We start from the raw sequence: 19788 nt of genomic DNA, 5'->3' as shown, positions 1-19788 counted from the left end.
GGAACTAAGACAATTATAGAACATTCCCACCCTCTTCCCTCTCTGGTCTTGTGGGCTTGTCTCTTCTGAGTGATACCCTCCAATAGCAAGTCTTTTTTTGGCAGGGTGGGGGGCAAGTACTTTGCGCTAAGGGATATCACACACATTTCATTGGTGAACTTGCAAATTCTTTCATGCGAGCTGGCCTTTGCCAATCTGGCAGCCTCCAGATATTTTAGATGACAGTTTCCAGTGCTTATGGGACCTGTAGTCCAACAGATCTAGTTGGCAACAGCGAGTGTAACTGAGTGTTCTCCATATTTTAGGGAACCAAGACTACCTCCCTCCTCCTTGGCCCTGAGGAGACCTCCAGAGCAGTTGCCATGATTCTAGGGACACTGATGCTGCTGGGATCATCTCTGGACCACCTTTCCCCATTTAGACTGATATCAAGTAGCCTGAATGATAAAATGTTGATTTGGCTGTGAACAGAGCCTGTGAAATCTTCCTTTCCAATGGTTACTGGCAGGGAGGAAAATGAAACTATTGGAGACAGAGGTTTTTGTTTTTCTGCCAGGGCTATGAGCAGCTCACAAAGAGAGTCTTTAGTTAAGTGATCACTGCCTAAGCACTTGATTCTCGATATCTATGTGTTAATCAATTTGGTTTGGGATGGAAGGACCAAAACTTGTCTAAATGTCTTACACTGAAATATACCTGTTACATTTTTTGTTGTTCTACCACTATCCCTATATTTTGATTTTGCACAGTGTAAAATTGGCATGATCATAGATTGCTATGGTTTAGGCTGTATGTACAGTAAAACTATGGGTTGTAAATGTTTGGGGAAATTCCTATGGAAAAAAAGAGAATGCTATGTAGAACAACCTCTAACAAGGTTTATGTGCATGTCTGAGGTCTTTTTGACATTTCAGTGTATAAATTTCCTCTTAGCTTACACAAAATAAAAAAGTTATATAGTCTGTTAAAAAAAGAAGAGTAGTCTCTTCTGAAGATGCCATAGTTTAAAAATGCCCAGAAATGACAGATAATGCTACTGGTGTCCACCCAAAGCCTGCAAAGTTTAAAGCTTCAACTCTAGGAAGAGAGGGAAAGTAAACAAAACAGGAGAGAGAGAGAGATGGGTTTCTATACAACCTACTCATAGGATCTACCACAGTCTCACTGCACTGTGTTGGTTCTCTGGGATCTGGCCTGAGGTGGTATGGTAATGCTTGGCCATGTGCAAGATGTAGAAAGAAAAGATAACTGATGTGGTCAGAGTTGATGCTGCCTTACAGTTGTGTGGTTAGGTAAACAAAGACTTTGGAGGAAGAAGGGCTCACCTTCGCACAGTCCTCCGTGGCTCACCCGCCTGTTTGAGGCTGTGCAGGGTTCCTAGAGGCAGTCTCCAACCAATTTTCCTTACGCAGCCTGGCTCCTACAGCCCCAAGAGGGATTTTAGCACATCGTTTGGAGGGACACCTGAGCCAAGCTGGAGGAAGAAACCTTGGACTTACCGTGGAGGTTCCTTGGTGAATGGAGGGTATCCTGGGCGGGTTACTCCTGCCCCTTGCTCTCATGTAGGGGACCATGTAAATCAGCAAACTTTATTCCTTCTGGTGAGATGTGCCCTCTCCCATTTGGGGATATAATGAAGCTGGTGTAACTGTCACTCTACAGCTGGAAATAATCTTCAAAACAATAAAACTCCCTGAAGCCCCAACAGAGAAAAAGACGGCCAGGAAGAGTGTCAACCCCAAGACTCAAGCTGCACTGCACTAAAAGCTCTTTGGCCCAAAGCCGCCCCCCCCCCCCAATTGTCACACAGGTGAGCTTAGCATACCCTCATCAGGTCCAAAACCCAGATGCCTTGGTCAACAAGACGATGCTTAGGATGGCTTTTGCCTTTTTTGATTTTTCAAAGCAGCTGGGCTGGAGAAGGCATAGGAAGTAGAATTGTGGATATATTAGGCTAGTTGCTCTTTCTGCTCCTTTCATTAGGAATCTTGAGGTAACACTGCTCACTTTGTTGCTTGCTGATGATGTACACGTACAGGCTATTGCCCTGTATATACATTGATGCTCTATTCTCCTGGACCCAAATCCTCTGCATCTGAACACCCCGCTCCAGGATATCCTCTTCCGCTGATAGGGGAAGAAGCATTGGGACTACTGTGAAGGTGTTTTCTCATCAGCTGATGATTCAACATCTTCAGGACATTCTAGGTATAAAGCAGGTACCCTCCGGCAGAGATGTTCTCAAAAGTCATCCTTCTAATTTGAACAGACGCTAACATAACACTGTAGAAGGGCAATCTTGTCTTCCAGGCTTAAGGAGAAATAACTTGTTGGAGTAGCTATCTTGGATGTCTTTGTTACATACTTCTTCTAATGAAGTTTGAAGGTTCATTGCCGTCAAAGCAACCACCCACCCCCTTGTGAAATGAGCTGTGTCCCCAGAAGGAGCAAGAAATTGCTACACCTGGCCTCATGCCGATTCAGAGAGTGAGAGGCAAGAGGTGCTTTGAGTACACAACAGTATTGAAACTGAATCCTGTTTCTCCAGCAACATCATAAAAAACCCTAAATTTATAACATGACGCCTCTCAACAAACACAACATGAAATCAAACACAACATGAATTTTAACATAATATCTTACATTGACTCAACAGTTAAGGTTGTGTGGTTAATTGAGGAATCCTTTTTGAGAGAAGAAACCTGTCCCTTGGAGAACATGTCAATTCCTAAGGGAGAGCCACAGTTGATTTCTCCTTTTGATCTTATGACTGCCGAGGTCTTCTACCTTTTCTATACTAGCTTGGGGAAATGGTGCTTAGCAGTAGTGGTCCATGTTCTATTTTATAACCTCTGGTTTCCTTGCATCAGAATTGGGTACAAGGGGTGAAGGAGGCCATAGGACACCTCACGGGCCATGCAGTTTTTTCCTCCTTGGACAGAAGGCAAGGTTTCTTTTTATCTTGGTTTCTACCAACACTTCCCCCAGAGCTTGCTCTCCAAATGACAGAGTGCTAGAGTAAGGTTGACCTTGGAACCATAAAGTGATCAGCCTCAGAAAGCTTCAGCAAGCCTGTGTGCAGCATTTGTTCTCCTGAAGGAAATCACTGGCCACGAGGACAGATATTCCCCAGAAAAATTAGAGATAGCAAAAGCCTACATGAACTTTGTTGTCTCCCATCCTTGGGAAGAATAGTGCCCAAGAGTGCATCCTCCATTGCTGAGGGAGGGAGTGCTTCCATATGTTTGACAACTCCTTATACACCAGTCCCTGAGCACCAGTCCCTGTTTATGCAGTTAAGTGAAGGCATTGGGGAGAGGAATTATATGGCCAAGACAGGAGGGGATGGGGAATTTCTGGGCTGCAGGCTCTACCACTTGCTCCAGAACCAGAAACCACTTTGATCAGAAGAGCCAAAAAAAAGGGGGGTCATCTGTCTGGAAAAGGGGAGCAGGACTTTCATCCCTGGGTGTTCTTCTCTTTCCAGTAGGAGAGATACACCAGGGTCATCTCCACCACTGAGGGTCTCCATGTGCAGAGCTGTCAGACTGCTGGGCCATTGATACATGAGTGGTTATACAATCCCTGGATGGAGAAAGACCATAATTCATGCTGCATAGCAGCCCTTCTGCCTACTCCTGGGGAGCTGCACTCTACTTATTTTAAAATTATGTACCTTATTTTTTGGGGGAAAGAAACTAAAAGAAACTTACAACAACTAGACATCAAATCAAACCCACAAAATGCATTGCACACAAAAATACGAACAACATAGAAAACTAGAACTCCCGAAAACCAAAGACGACACTGAGAAAGGAATGACTGCCATGCTCCAGATGGGTTTGGTGCCAGTGGGCAATGAGTGATTGGAGGTGCCAACCTCTGATCAGGATGCTACATCTTCTAGAATAGGCATGGGCTGTTGCCTCCGTCAACTCACCTGAGCCTTCCATTGGGCTCTCCTTGATGTCTTGGCTGTGTATGCCTTTCCCAGTTCTCCCAGCCCTAGCGAGGCCTGGTAGGTATTTTTTCTCCATGTCAGGGATAATATGGGTCAAATGAAAACAAAAATTCTGAGGCACTTAAAAAATACTTAAAAAAATGAACGCATGGTGATGGGGGACCTTTGCGCATTTCTTGCCCCCCACGGAACAGACAGGACCAGAAGGGCAGGGCATGAGTTTCCCTCTTACCACAAGGGATAAAGTTTGCTGATTCACACTGTTCTGCCAGGAGCAAGTGGGAGATATAACCTGATCCAGTATACACTCTATTCACGGATGGAGAATTTCATGTTGAGATTCTTGATCCTGAAATGTTAAGGCTTGCATTTTTTTTTAAACAGAAGCTTTTGTACCATCCTTGTCTGTGACAATTAAACTCCTGTATTACTCTGCTACTTACACATATTTCTACAAGGGAATTCCATCACTTTGAACCAGTCTTGTAAGGTTTAATCTCAGCAAAAGTATGACTATGGATGGATAACGGATGGGTAAATTGTTTTATCCATTCGAGGCATGCATCAAGGAAAATAAATAATTATTTCGGCTTACCCACATTATTTGTACAAGAGCTCGACCGTCGAGACTTCCTGTAGAACTCATCTATCACATCAGTGTAAAAGGAGCCATGCACATTTAACTTGGATAATAAACCTCTTTCTGCTGCTATAGCTAAGATAGCCACTTTTGGCCCCTGTATGTTTCCTGCCCCATAATGTTAAATTGTGAAACTCATCAATAGCAAGTTTTGAACATACCCAGAACTAGCTGCAACACACAAGGGTGCGATCCCAGTTGTGTGAGCTACAGACTGTTCTGGGTCTTGGCCATCGGTCAATACCTGTTCACAGTTCTCAAAATCCACATTGATGTCCAAATTAATTAGAAGTTAACATCAAGGAAGGGGCTTGTATATTCAGATAATATTGAGAGCCACTTTTTACTTTTTTCGGTATAAGAGAACAATCTCAGGAAACATAGCCGATTTGGTCACAGATCTAAAAGTGGCGTGGCTGATATCAGTCAGTCGGGTTTGCCTTGCTTGCAGCCGCTGGCCATTAAAACATACCAATTGGAAGGATTCAACATAGTAGCATAAAAATAAAAAAAACCTACAACCCTAGTAAAATTATTAACATCATGGCTGTTAACAATGAATTTGATTTGATTTTTGATTTGATTATTTATACTCTGCAAAACAAAACACCACTGCAATCCTACTCAAGACTTAGATCCCATTGAGTTCAATAGGGCTTGTTTCCAGGTAGGTGTGTATAAGAATGCAGCCTTAATTGTGTAAAAAGATAAATAAACAGCACATTGCTAATGACAAAGGAAATGGTCTGAGTGGGCCAAGTGGTCCAGAATATCTCTAAATGACAAACGATGGCCTTATGCAGTCAAAATCATCTATCCAAACAGAGTTCTGTCATCACTCAGCATACGGTCCTTCCTTTAGCTATGACTTGTGCCATTCTGTTAAGAGTAGAAGATCATTTCAGTTGCAATTTGAGAATCCTATTACTTCATTTATGTTTGGGTCTCTCTGCCTGAAACTTGTAGTAAACCCAAATTATTGTGCCTTAAAAAAATCACTATCCATCTTGCCTCACCAGTTCTAGTCACAGAACTGAATAGATTTCACTCATGTGTTTTGAAACATGTCTGTCATGCGCCTCACACCCACTTTGTCATGTTTGGCTTAGATAAACCAGTTGTTTGTAACACCAGTCATGTTTCATAGTTAACAAATGCATGGACTTCCGTAATCCGCAGGAGTGTGATACCTGATAGCTGCTTCTTTACGAGAACTGAATCCTTTAGTCCCACCTGGCAAACGCATCCTTTTAACTGTGTCTTCAATGGCTCGGTCCATTGGTATCCTTCGAAAGATAATTACGTTGTCCAATCTGTTCAGAGCATCCACCACTTTGGAGGGGTGTGTGTGTGTGACCTGATAAGTTCAACCTATCTTTCAAGTACAGTCAACTTGCAACTTACATTTAACTTGTGTGAATTCAGCACTACGTGTTTGGCCGAAAATAATAAATAGCAGGGTGGGCATCCGGGGGTGGGGGGACTGTTGGCAATCCCACCCACCATTGCACTCGCTTTGTGAGAGCATTTGGAGGTGCAGGGAGAGTGTACAGCAGTCTTGGGAGAGTGCATGTGGCCTTGGGAGAGTGTTCAGAGGTGCAGGGAGTTGTGTTTTGACTATATGCAAGTTTGGCATTAAGTACTAGCCCCGGAACATAACCCCTGTGTGAGTTGAGAGATGACTGTACCGTGGAAGGTAATGAGAGTAGTTGGTCACATCATACACCAAACACCAGGGAATTATAGTTTCTATGGCTTCAAAATGTGGTTTTCAGTTCCCCTCCCTTGACACACCGATTATTTTTTTACAGAAGGGTTACAAAGTCAATACATAGATAAAAGGTAAAGGGACCCCTGACCATTAGGTCCAGTCGTGACTGAGTCTGGGGTTGCGGCGCTCATCTTGCTTTATTGGCCGAGGGAGCTGGTGTACAGCTTCTGGGTCATGTGGCCAGCAGGACTAAGCCCCTTCTGGCGAACCAGAGCAGCGCACGGAAACGCTGTTTACCTTTCCATCGGAGTGGTACCTATTTATCTACTTGCACTTTGATGCGCTTTTGAACTGCTAGGTTGGCAGGAGCAGGGACTGAGCAACGGGAGCTCACCCCGTCGCGGGGATTCGAACCGCCGACCTTCTGATTGGCAAGCCCTGGGCTCTGTGGTTTAACCCACAGCGCCACCCGCGTCCCATAATATATAGATACCCCCCCATAAAGACATGTTACCTCTGCTTTCTCGCATATGCTGAAACTGATCACACATTTTGATGTGGTGTTGCACATTATACCTTTCTGCTGGTTTTACTTCAGCAGCTGAACTTTCCTGAACGAAACAGGGAAATCCATCCTGCATCACCCTATGCTGAGTGTGTCCATTGATTTGTTTGTTCCTGCATGTAATGATCCCTTGGCAAAAACTCAGGATTCGGTGCACATCTCTCTAAGGCTATAAAGCACTTGCCTATAATACTAAATATGGCACATGCTGATGTATAATATGCAGAAGGTAGAGCAAAACTCAGCCTCTGTGAATGATTGGGCCCATAAGTAAAATCTAAAAAACAAGAGTTACAGCTTTGGGGTTTGTTTAGCATCTTTTCAGCGATACCCTGCCCTCAATTTTCTCATTATGTTATAGATTTTTTTCTGGTCAATTTGAACCCCTTTTGGGCAATGTACAATGTATAGCCCCAAACTGAATATTACATGTTTTCTTTTTAAAAACACTAGGTGTTATGGTAGCAGCTACTCATTACTGAAGGTCACTATGACTAATAATTTTATCAGGGTCATAGGCATGGGGGGGAAGCTACTTTGTTTAATCCTTCAAAATGATATTGATCATTCCTTTTGGCCCATAGACTAATCATGAAATACATTATTATTGCTAGCCATCAGCTGTCAGAGGTTTATCATTATCATTAAAATTTATATACCTCCCTTCATCCGAAGAGCACAGGGCAGTTCACATAAATGTACAAAATGAGAACCCAAAACACATAATAAAAACAAGGAAAAACCAATAACCTCCCTCCCACAAACACATTTAAAGTGACACAGAATGTTAATCAGCCAAAGCACAGTACCAATCAAGTCTACTAGTTATAATATAATAGCCTTGCCTTCAGTGCTTATCAAATGGGCTCGCTGAGATTAATTGGGCTTGGATGCATGAAAAAACCATTCAGTCTAAAAGCTTACTGGAGGGGCTTCAGACTAGTAACACTCTTGCCCACTCCTCTTTTCTACAATATCCTTGTGTGGCTAAACCAGGCTTCCTCAACCTCGGCCCTCCAGATGTTTAGGGAATACAATTCCCAGCATCCCTGACCACTGGTCCTGCTAGCTAGGGATCATGGGAGTTGTAGGCCAAAAACATCTGGAGGGCCGAGGTTGAGAAAGCCAGGGATAAACTAATCCATTTCAACTCCTTGGAGGAAGGATCAAATTTGTTATTGCAATCTGTGGCTTCCAACAGGGTGAACTCCTTGGCTATTTTTGTAAGGGAGGGAAAAAGCTTTGGAGCAGAGATGGGGGAGCGACAGGGTGGACTTCACAACAGCAACCACATGAGACTAGCTCAGTCAGATACACATCTCCAATGTTGCTTATACCACCAGCTCTCAGAAATGCCTTTGAGAATTTTACACTGAATGACCAAAACAAGGACTGCAGCTGAAGGGTAGCCAAACTTTTAAACTGGAAACTCAGAACCTGTTGCCTACCTAAACATTTCCATTTTCATAGACACTTTGGCCTCGACCTTAAAAATATTTTCAGAGATCAGTTACCGTACCAAGACTGAATACCTTACGTATGTTGTTTTCTGTAGGGCTTGAGTAAAGAAACATGACATGGTTGCATATTTTTTAAAATATGTCAATGGCATAGTTGTATTTGGTTTGCACAATATTTAGTGTATTGGAAAGTGTGATTTTGTTTCCATTAGTTTTAATTCTCACACTGTTAACTTGGATAATCCCTCACTATATCTCAAGAGTTCACTGCATCAGTCAAGTAGGTAGCTTGGCAGGTAGCAATCAGAAGCAAGAAAGAATCAGGGATGATGAGCTTGTCAGGTGTCAGGATCAAGGACAGAGCATGCAGGTCGGATGCAAAGCAAAGGCCAGGAAGCAAGTAGCAAGAAGCTTATGGAGCAGTGAACTACAGCTTCAGGGAGATGTGTGCTATCCATCATTCTGCCCGGACACTGAGGTCCAGCGCCGAGGGCCTTCTGGCGGTTCCCTCGCTGCGAGAAGCCAAGTTACAGGGAACCAGGCAGAGGGCCTTCTTGGTGGTGGCGCCCGCCCTGTGGAATGCCCTCCCACCAGATGTCAAGGAAATAAACAACTATCTGACGTTTAGAAGACATCTGAAGGCAGCCCTGTTTAGGGAAGCTTTTAATGTTTAATAGGTTATTGTATTTTAGTGTTTTGTTGGAAGCCGCCCAGAGTGGCTGGGGAGACCCAGCCAGATGGGCGGGGTATAAATATTATGATTATGATTATCCTGGCAGAAAACTGAAATGGCATTGCTCTGAGCAATTTGGGGCTTACAGAACGTGGTCAGAGATGCAAGAGGATTTATACATGAAATTTGGCAGTTCCTGCGTTGGAGTGCCTTTGCATTGAGTGCCTATGTCAGAGCCATTCCTGCATTGTTGTGTTGCTGTTTTTCAAAAGCCCAACTAATTATACACAAAACTATATGCAAAATGTATGTATGATGTATTTTTACACCAACATCTACATACAATAAATATGGGCTGGTTACTTTAGGAAACCTGGAATGTATATGCATATTATAATATGAATATGTGAGAAAGTTTCATACTTTTAGCAGAACCAGTAAAAAAACAACTTACTTTTCAACGAGGTTGAAGTGCAAGATGGGAATTAGAAAAAAAATAATCTGTGTGGATTAGTGTGACATTAAGATTTTCATAAAATTCTACCTTAAAAGTGTTTTCCTTGAAAAGGAAGTTGCCCCTTGAGATGAGATTTAGTGGTAAAGAAGTTCTGCTGTGCCACTTCAGGGCTTTCAAGCTAGTAAAACAGTAGATGGTTCTTGATTTCCAGTGTATTTTCATGATGTAATATTTTTCAAGGGAAAAGATTATTCTCTAGCAATTTATAATTTATTCCTAACGCATAGTAAGAAACTGCTCAGATATCATTCAGCAGCTGCAGCTAACTCAGGCAGATTTTTAAAGTCTTAGAAGACTGTGGCTGCATTCATTGGAACGCTGCACAGCAGCAGCTGGATACAGCCAAATGACATTGCTTCAGCAAGTATTCCTGCAACTCTGGCTAAGAGGTGTGAGTGTCGTTAAAAACAAGAAAGGAGGCAGAAAATGAAAGATGGGAAGAGTGAAATTATTTTTCTTGAAAAGGTGGATGGGGAAAAGGAAGCCAAGATATACAGTGGTACCTTGGAAGTCGAACGGAATCCGTTCCAGAAGTCCGTTCAACTTCCAAAATGTTCGGAAACCAAGGCATGGCTTCTGATTGGCTGCAGGAAGTTCCTACAGCCAACCGGAAGCCACATCGGATGTTCAGGTTCCAAAAAATGTTCGCAAACCAACACTCACTTCTGGGTTTGCAGCATTCAAGAGCCAAAACGTTTGACTCGCAAGGCGTACGGGATCCAAGGTACGACTGTAAAGGCATGCACCCATTCACTCAATCTTCTGTCAGCCAACACTTGCTCTGGGCAATCTCTTGCCTGAGCAGACAGAGCTTTGAAGGCTGCTTGCCCCAGGAACGGCCAACATTTTGTTGTGGGGCCCTGCTTGTGTTTAATAAGTTGACACCATGAGCCCTGGGGCATGACAGAACTGGCACATTTTCTGATTCTGCTATTGGATTGTGAATAGTTATACCATCAGCTGTGAACCTCACAGGACCATTTGATCTGTATGGCAGTGACTGTCATCTCTGACCCTGAGCTAGTTCCAGGGTAACAGAGTGGGCAGGTTGGAGGAGTGAGCATATATTCATTACCTCGGTTGCATAAATGCACTGCTCCATCTGGTCTGGGATGATATAGATGGGGTGGTAGGTGCCTTCTTTGGGGTATCCAGCAGGAGCAATGGACCGGGTGGGCTCAGTTTTTTTACTGCGGTAAAGGGAAAAAGAAGCAAGGGGTGTGTTAAAAACTGGAGGGGGGAGCTTTGTTCCCTCCCCAATTATGTGGGTGCTTGATGGTTAGGGCCATTCATCAGTAAGTGGAAAAAAAAGACATTCTGTACAGCATACTCAACTAGTAAAGAAGTCGCAGAACTAAGTGGCCGTGGACTCTGCCTCCTAGTAAGCCTTGATTATGGTGGCAATTTTCAATCCAGAAATTAAAAACTCAGTTCTCATCAAGACCTTATGGCACCTTTGATCACTCTTGCCTGCTTAACCACCTTCATAACACACACCTAGCAGACTTTCTTTACCCACTGAACAAGCATACAGGCCTTGGCTTTATCTTTGCTCCTCATGTTTAAAGTCTGTTATCAGCTCATGGCAAGGGAAGTGTTCTCTTGTTGCTACTCTGGAAAGCAAGGGTGAGGTGAGAATGAGCAATGAATAGAAAATAATACAAAAAAGGGGAGTGTTTACATACTCAATTGGTTTGAGAGGGCACATTCATCATGGTCATCAGACAGATTTGTTAATATTTATGAACATCTTAAACTCTTCAATATGATAAAATCATAAATAAATAAAAAGCATATATTTTACCAAATCAGATCTCCAAATTGCTTAAATTTGCAGCTCAAAAGCTGAGAGTGGTCCAGTGAGCATAAAAACAAGTTGCGAAGCTTTCAACACTATTCACCAGGGTATCCTTCTGAAGAGGCTGCCTGAGTTGGGTGTGGACAGGATGTATTGCAGTGGTTCTTCTCTTACCTAGACAGCTGTTTCCAGATGAAAGTTGTGGGGAGTTTCTGTTCAACCCCATTGCATCTTCCCTTCAGGGTTCTGCAAGGTTCCATATCCACTCTCATCCTCTTTGTGAAACCACTAGGGGACAGTGCCCCTTGAAGGGTGGTATTTGGAGTGTGTTATCCTCAATATGCAGATGACATACAGCTTTATTTCTCCTCCTTCTGGAGCCCTGTGAGGCTTTGGGTAGAGGTAGCTCAAGGCATCTTGCTGCCTGAGGTTAAGGACCATATGGCTCCACCATCTCCATTCCATATCTTGGTTCAACACTGCCAGCAGCAACACACAACGTTCTTATGGCAGCTGTGAAGCTCCTCTGGCCTCCAGGCCCAATTCGGCTTGCATGTGGCCTGTGGTTTTTCCCTAAACCACAGCCACCTGTCCAAAACCTGATGTCGTGTGACTGGAATCACCTGCTGGCATGATCTGTGTGCTAAGATCAGCAGGGGAGGTTGTTCTGTTGCCAGAAGTTCTGTTACCTTTTAGTAGACCTCCAAACACTCCTTCTAATAGTCCTACTTTTTTCAAATGTCCCGTTCTATCATCTACTCCATGACTGAAGAGATTATCCACGGGATGACCTCATTTTACATAGACAGTGACCACAAATTGTTCCTCTTTGTGGCATGTTTGGGGTGAAACCTCCAATACGGTGTAGAATAACCCCTACACTTCAAAAAACAAACACCATGGACTTTGCATTCATGGGTCTCCTGTAATCAGGGCTTTTCCCAGCCAGATTACAGAATAAATGTTATTTATACCCAGCCCTCCCCAGCCAGAGCCGGGCTCAGGGCAGCTAACACCAATAAAATCACAGTAAAAACGTTATAGGGGAAAAAGGGGGGGGGGGAGGAAAAAAACTCCAATTTAAAATACAGGTTAAAATGCAATTTAAAATGCAGCCTCATTTTAAAGTAGCTGATAAATCAAGACCATAAGGAGAGGGAAACAGAAGGGTCAGACTGAGTCCAAACCAAAGGCCAGGTGGAACAGCTCTGTCTGGCAGGCCCTGCAGAAAGATGTCAAGTCCCGCAGGGCCCTGGTCTCTTGTGACAGAGCGTTCCACCAAGTCGGGGCCAGTACTGAAAAGGCCCTGGCTTTAGTTGAAACCAATTTAACCTCCTTGAGGCTCAGGACCTCCAAAATGTTGTCATTTGTGGACCTTAAGGTCCTCCGCGGTGCATACCAGGAGAGATGGTCTGTTTTTTTCTAGAAAAACAGCATTGCCACGACTAATTGGAAACACAAAATTTACCCCTAGGTATCCACTCTTGAGAACAGAGCATTTTAGAGCTAGTTATCTGACCAAACTCTCCCCAGCTTCCTTAATGAATGCCTTTATTGTGTTGCATTTACATGTGATGCCCGTTGTGGTCTTGGATGGCCTCCACAAGAAGGTCCTGTACACAGACACACTTTGTATTTGTGGTCAACCTCAGGTGGAATACATCACTGATTATCTGTTAGCCTGCCCATTATATAGAGACTCAAGAGATTGCTTTCTGAAACCTTTGTTCCCAAAAGCAAACAGGTACACCCCAGCAGAAATGGTCCTGTTTCTTTTGAGTGACAATAATAGCTTTGTAACACTGAGAATGGCGTTCTATACACTGGCTCCAAAAACAAAGAAAACCCCATCCTCCTCTGTGTGACAGCCCTTAAGATATTTGAAGATCTGTTAATTTCAGTGGGTATACTCAGAGAACTTAGTTGGAGACAACCCATAATTTCTACCATCAAATACATGATGGGGAACAGAGCAGCCACTGAGAATACAATATCTGGCAAATTTGGCTGATTTAAATCATCAAGGGGAAAAACTATTTTGAATTATTGGCCTCACTTTTAATTGTTTCATCTATTATTTGAGTTACCAGAGTGTATTATAATTAGTAGCTATAACCATATTCATTCATAATTATACTACCGACTCTAATTGCAGAGAACATGCTGTCCCTAAGCATAAATAAGGTCACATAGATGGAATATCAAGCAGCTATATAAACTACAGGTTTGTATAAAATGACAAGACTAAAATGTTTCTTTTTTTACAGTTCTTTCTTTATGAGAAAAAGCTGCCCAATTATATAGTCTTTTATAAGTTACTGTACTTGGAGCGTCATAAATTCAGTTGATAGATGTCTGCATTAAATTCAGATTTCGTTTCAAACCAGGTTCTTTTTAAAGAGAAAATGGCAGCCGAAACCCCAAAATTTTCATTAAAATTCAATTTTTAATATATTTAAACACCCAATTTATCATCCTGATATTTGACTACTCCTGTAGAGTGTCAAGAAACAGGGAAAGGGAGATAACAGCAACAGTTAAAAGGTTGCTGAACTACAACTTTCAACAGCCCCAGCAAACATGGCCAGTGATTATAGGAGTTGCAATTCAGAAACATCTGGAAGCCCAAAAGTCTCCCACTCCTGTGTTAGATCGCGCAACTGTTGCCAAACCATCTTGTACTGCCCTAGAAAGCTTTCTGCTCTGCTGCTAATATTGAATGTTTTGTTACCTTGCTAGTTGGTCTACAAGATGATATGCAATTGAGACATGAGACACTTAAAAGCACATCTGAGCTTGTCGTCAATTTTGGGTCTCTGGTGACTGCTGTTAATGGGGGAGAGAAAACTGAAGATAATGCAGTTGTCAGTTCTAGATGATGTCAGCTTCACGCTCACATTCTAGAATGTAACAGCAAGGACCAGTTTAGCCTCTCTTTGCAAAAATAATTCCCCTAAATATGTTTCACAATACATACCACAAAATAAATTTGGAATTCAATACAAATTACTTTCCTGAGCTTTCCAGGGCTAAATCGAGTAATAACGCCAGAACAGAAGCTCAGTTGGCCATACTGGACAAAATGCAAAGAGCTGCGCAGCTCATTCCATAAGCTAAAGGGGGCTTTGGACACGCGCTCCTCCATCAGGAAAGTAAGGAATTAAGAACTGTCTCGCAGGGACACATCAAGATGGGTTTGTATTCTAGCCCATCCTTCTGTTTCCAGAAGGGACCAGGAGATACCTCCAGGAAACTCCCCAATAAAGCACATCTTTGTCCTCAGTATCTGGTGCTTAGACATAAGCTGCCTCTGGGCATGGGTGCTTCATTGAGCTATCATGATTAGTAGCAATTAAGACACCTTTTCTCAACATGATCAGCCACGTCTGCTCCACTTGTAGAGAAATCTCTTCAGAGCTTGTTTATGAAACAGCTGACTCGAAAATGCTATTACTGCCAGATGGGTTACATTACTGCAAAGGCACAACTGATTTAAGAAGAATGGGAGGTGGAAACAAGAATTACCGACGAAAGAAGAGTGGCAAATGAAATTAATGGACTATGCAGAATTAGACAAATTGACAGGAAGTTATTCAAAACCTGCGGGACCAGAGATTCTTAGAGGACTGGAGTAAATATCTGAACTATCTGAAAAGCAATTGTAATAAATAGATTACGCTAGTAGGACTGCAAGAAGTTTTGTAAGGTGGATTATGCGAAATATTGCAAGGAAGATTATGAAGAGAATATCAGTTAAGGATAATTAAAAGTAATAGAGAAATTAAGAAATGCAGATTAAGTAATAAAGAATGGAAAATCTTCAGAGATAGTTGACGGAAGTCTAAAAAGCTGTATAAGATAAAAATATATGTTAAATGACTGTTGGAAATGATATGTTAAAAAATTAATAAAAATGTGTATTAAAAATTAATAAAAAAGAAGAATGGGAGGAATACACATAGAACATTCTGCATTTGAATCCACATGGATTTAGGAAGGAAGCACTGTGGAGGAAAGGATATAGGAAGTATCTGAGGACTCATGGATCATTTCTACTGGGAAGGAAGGTGAGGGAATACCACATACATTTCCTATTCCAAGATAGAAACATGGATTTGTGAGTTTCAGAAACAGGACTGCAACAGCAGACCATCGTAATAGGTTCCCACTGCTGTTGGGCGGATCCATCACAGCCAATCCAAATCTCACAAAGGAATTATTCATCCATGATAATGGGGAAACAAACACTTCCCCCAACTATTGGTTTACTCCCACCCTGATTTACTACAAAGGTGACATCAAGAGTATGACCTGAACAATGCACTGAATCAGTGATGTACTGAGACAGCCTATGGTTGTCATGGTAGCAACCCAGTCCCAAGCCTGGCCAGACCAGGCAGGCTTAGGATGGAGAATCATAGAACTGTAGTGTTGGAAATTTACTCTGAGGGTCATCTAGTCCAACCCCCTGTCATGCAGGAATCTCAGCTAAAGCAACCCTGACAGATGGCCACCATCTCCCGAGGGAGATAGTTCAACAGCTCTTCTTGAAGTTCTCCAGCACAAGATACTTTATCCAGTAGGGCGGGTGGTACACCAACAAAATACCAATTCTCTTTCTCTGATTCAGCACCAGGTACAACCTTTCACACCCGGCTTCTAGTAAGATTGGTTTCCTGGTGAGAGAGATTGGCTATTGTGAGACACATAAACATGGCCCCCTGACCAGTGTTGAACTGAGTAACCAGGTGGGCAAAGCTGGGTAAGACATGGTCAGATCATTTCCTGGTGCAACTGGACTTCTCTGCGACCCTTCCCCTCTGCAGGGAGGTGGGACCAATTCGGATGCTCCGCCCCCGCCACTTAATGGATCCAAATGGGGGACTTCCGGGTTGGCGCCATCGCCGAATGGCGGACTCCCTCCGAGCTCCGGAGGGAGCCGGCTCGGCAGGGGCTGGGTTTTACCGCACCGGCGATGCGGGGACCCTTAGAAACCACGGCCACGGGGGCCGTGGACTTGGAGACTCGGCTAGCACCGCTAGCGCCCTCCCGACTCGTGAAGGAGCCTTTTTAAAGGCTACGGATCGGGTGCCGGGGAGAAGCGTGGTGCTTTGAGTCCTCTGCCATCCCTGCCGAGCGAAGCCGCATGCCATCCGGCGGAGAGCGCTGACTTCTTCCATTGAGAATTTGGACTTTTAACAACAACCCGTGAGTAAATTGGAAATCGGGTTTAAAAGAAGAAAAATTTTTTGGATTTGAGACGAGCGGGGGGGGATCTAAAAAGGAAGTCAGTCCCCCTCCCTATTGTAGACATTTTAAAACAAGGATTGGGAAGCCAAGGCCCAAAAAGAACGGTATCTTTGCTAAAATCAAGAATTCCATGATGGGAAAGTACAAGAATTGTGCTGGAGGAAGAATTGAAGGAGAAGGAAAATGCACCCCCCTCCCTGGGAACCGGGGCGATTGAGGAGTGAGCCTGGTGAAAAGAGCCGGTGATTTTGACAGCTGTCAAAGTAGCTGTCAAAGTCGGAATTTTAAAGAGGATTTTATTACAAGGACCTTGCTGGTCAAATTTGTTACAACTTGATATAATTTGTTAAGACTTGAATACAAAATGGCGAAAATACGGAGAACAATCGGATTTTTGGAAACAAAGTTACAACAACCCCCCTAGAGGAGCTTCGGGACATTACAAAGATGGGCGTAAGCCGGGAAAAATACAACACTTCGGAATTTTACAGAACTGGTTATCTCCTGGGAAAGCTGCAAAACTGAAACTGAATCTCGTCTACAGGGTGTTTAGACTAAAAGGAGACAACAGAATACTTCACTGAAGAAGGAAGGGACTGAACGCAAGTTTTTGTTCCTGAATAACAACAACCCATGTAGAGTTACTAAACTTCTGAATAAGAAAGTTTTAGCAGCGGAACAAGAGGAAGCTGGACTATAACCTTGAAAGAACAATGGGGGGAATTTTATAATTTGACATTTTTAAAGATTTAGGAATTAATTTTTAAAAAGTAATCCTAAAAATGGGAAATAATTTTGCAAGGAGTTGGGGGAAAAATGGGATTGATGGACTTAAGACTTCCAGGCTGGAAACATAGATTGGAGGATAAGGGAAATTAAACCGGGGAAGGGGAGGGAGAATTAGAATCCAAAGGCTTGCAACTATTTTCTGAATTGGTTTTCTTTTTTCTAATATATTTCTTATTTTTTTATACTTTTATTCTGTGTGCTTTTACTTTAATGGGAAAAAAGGGGGACATTGTGGAAAGAAAAGGGGGCGGGCTATGGGGAGAGATCTTTTGCTTTTTTTTTTTTTTATCAAGGGTGTTGCATAAGGTTTGTATAAATTTAAATTTGAACAATGGGGTATATAAATTGTGCTTTAAATCAGAAACAGAACTTGTGGAAACAACAATATGAAAGGGGAATACGGTAGGGGTGGGGGAAGGGGGGAGTCCCAGAAAGTGGATGTTTGAAAATAAGGTTCTGAATGTATCTTCATAATTTCTTTTCTTCTCTTTCTGTATTTTGGAAACTTCAATAAATATTATTTAAAAAAAAAAAAAAAAAAAAAAACAAATGGTTTCCAGAGAGTGGTAGGGGATGCTTTATCCCATGCTGATGGTCTTTCAGCTGATTCCCTGGTGGCCCGCTGGAATGTGGAGTTAACCAGGGCTATTGACTGTTTGGCTCCAAAGCGCCCTCTCCGATTGCATGGAGCCCGGACAGCCCCATGGTTTTCCACGGATCTGAGGGCAATGAAACAATCGTTGAGACGGCTAGAGCGCCGGTGGCGGATAACTCATTCCGAATCTGACCGGACACAGGTTAGAGCTCAACGTCGAGCCTACCAAGTGGCGATAGCGACGGCGAAGAAGACTTTCTTCACCGCCTCTATTGCATCTGCAGAAAACAGCAGCAGGAGACTTTTTCAGGTGGTCCGCAATTTAACGGAACCACACATCAGGGCCCAGTATGGGCCACATGATCTCCTGCAATGATTTTGCAAAGTTTTTTGCAGATAAAGTCACTCAGATTTGAGAAGAGGTAGACGCCACCGTGGGAGCAGGGCCGGGGCAGGAGAGTGCTAGAGTCCTGTCTAGTCAAATTGTGTGGGATCACTTCCAATCTGTTACCTCCGAAGATGTGAACAGGCTGATTGGACGAGTGAAACCAATCACCTGTCTCCTGGATCCTTGCCCATCCTGGCTTATAAAAGCTAGCCTGGAAGGGCTGGGCGATGGGGTCCGTGAGGTGGTGAATGCTTCCCTCCGTGAGGGAGCCTTCCCAGATCCGCTGAAAGAGGCGGTTATTAAACCGCTTCTTAAAAAACCATCTTTAGATGCGGCCACGATGGCCAACTATTGCCCAGTCTCAAATCTTCCATTCTTGGGCAAGGTGATTGAGCGAGTGGTTGCTGAACAACTCCAGGCACGCTTGGAAGAAGCGGACCATTTGGATCCCTTCCAATCAGGATTCAGGCCTCAGACTGAAACTGCCTTGGTCGCACTGGTTGATGATCTCTGGCGGGCTAGGGACAAAGGTGAGAGCTGTTTCCTAGTTCTGCTGGATCTCTCAGCGGCGTTTGATACCATCGACCATAACATCCTTCTGGACCGTCTTGAGGGGCTGGGAGCTGGGGGCACTGTCATACAGTGGTTCCGCTCCTTCCTCCTGGGCCGTGTTCAGAAAGTGGTGGGGGGATGAGTGTTCAGACCCCTGGGCTCTCACTTGTGGGGTGCCTCAGTGCTCCGTCCTCTCCCCCAAGCTTTTCAACATCTACATGCAAATGTCTTGCCAGAGTGGTGGATGCTCTGGTTATCTCCCGCTTGGACTACTGCAATGCACTCTACGTGGGGCTACCTTTGAAGATGACCCGGAAACTACAGCTAATCCAGAACGTGGCAGCCAGACTGGTGACTGGGAGCGGCCACCGAGACCATATAACACTGGTCTTGAAAGACCTACATTGGCTCCCAGTACATTTCCGAGCACAATTCAAAGTGTTAGTGCTGACCTTTAAAGCCCTAAACGGCCTTGGTCCAGTATATCTGAAAGAGCGTTTCCACCCCCATTGTTCTACCCAGACACTGAGGTCCAGCACCAAGGGCCTTCTGGTGGTTCCCTCGCTGCAAGAAGCCAAGTTACAGGGAACCAGGCAGAGGGCCTTCTTGGTGGCAGCGCCCGCCCTGTGGAACGCCCTCCCACCAGATGTCAAAGAGAACAACAACTACCAGACTTTTAGAAGACATCTGAAGGCAGCCCTGTTTAAGGAAGCTTTTAATGTTTGATGTATTACAGTATTTTAATATTTTTTTGGAAGCCGCTCAGAGTGGCTGGGGAAGCCCAGCCAGATGGGCGGGGTATAAATAATAAAATTATTATTATTATTATTATTATTATTATTATTATTATTATTATTATTATCTGGCCTTCCCAGCTCACTCATCTGTT

At 43.5% G+C, this 19788-nt stretch overlaps 1 protein-coding gene across 1 annotated transcript in view; it reads right to left on the bottom strand.

Annotated features, from left to right (window-relative positions):
• The window catches only part of DLL3 (delta like canonical Notch ligand 3), a 186314-nt gene that overhangs the window by 9670 nt on the left and 156856 nt on the right, over positions 1 to 19788 (bottom strand). The window contains exon 8 of the mRNA XM_083627437.1: positions 10603 to 10717. Coding sequence (XP_083483563.1) covers positions 10603 to 10717 — 115 coding nt within the window. The remainder of the gene's footprint in view (positions 1 to 10602; positions 10718 to 19788) is intronic.

The sequence above is a fragment of the Podarcis filfolensis genome (assembly GCF_964270895.1).
Source record: "Podarcis filfolensis genome assembly, chromosome: 8".
Lineage (NCBI taxonomy): Eukaryota > Metazoa > Chordata > Lepidosauria > Squamata > Lacertidae > Podarcis > Podarcis filfolensis.
This window is presented reverse-complemented; position numbering and strand designations above follow the sequence as displayed.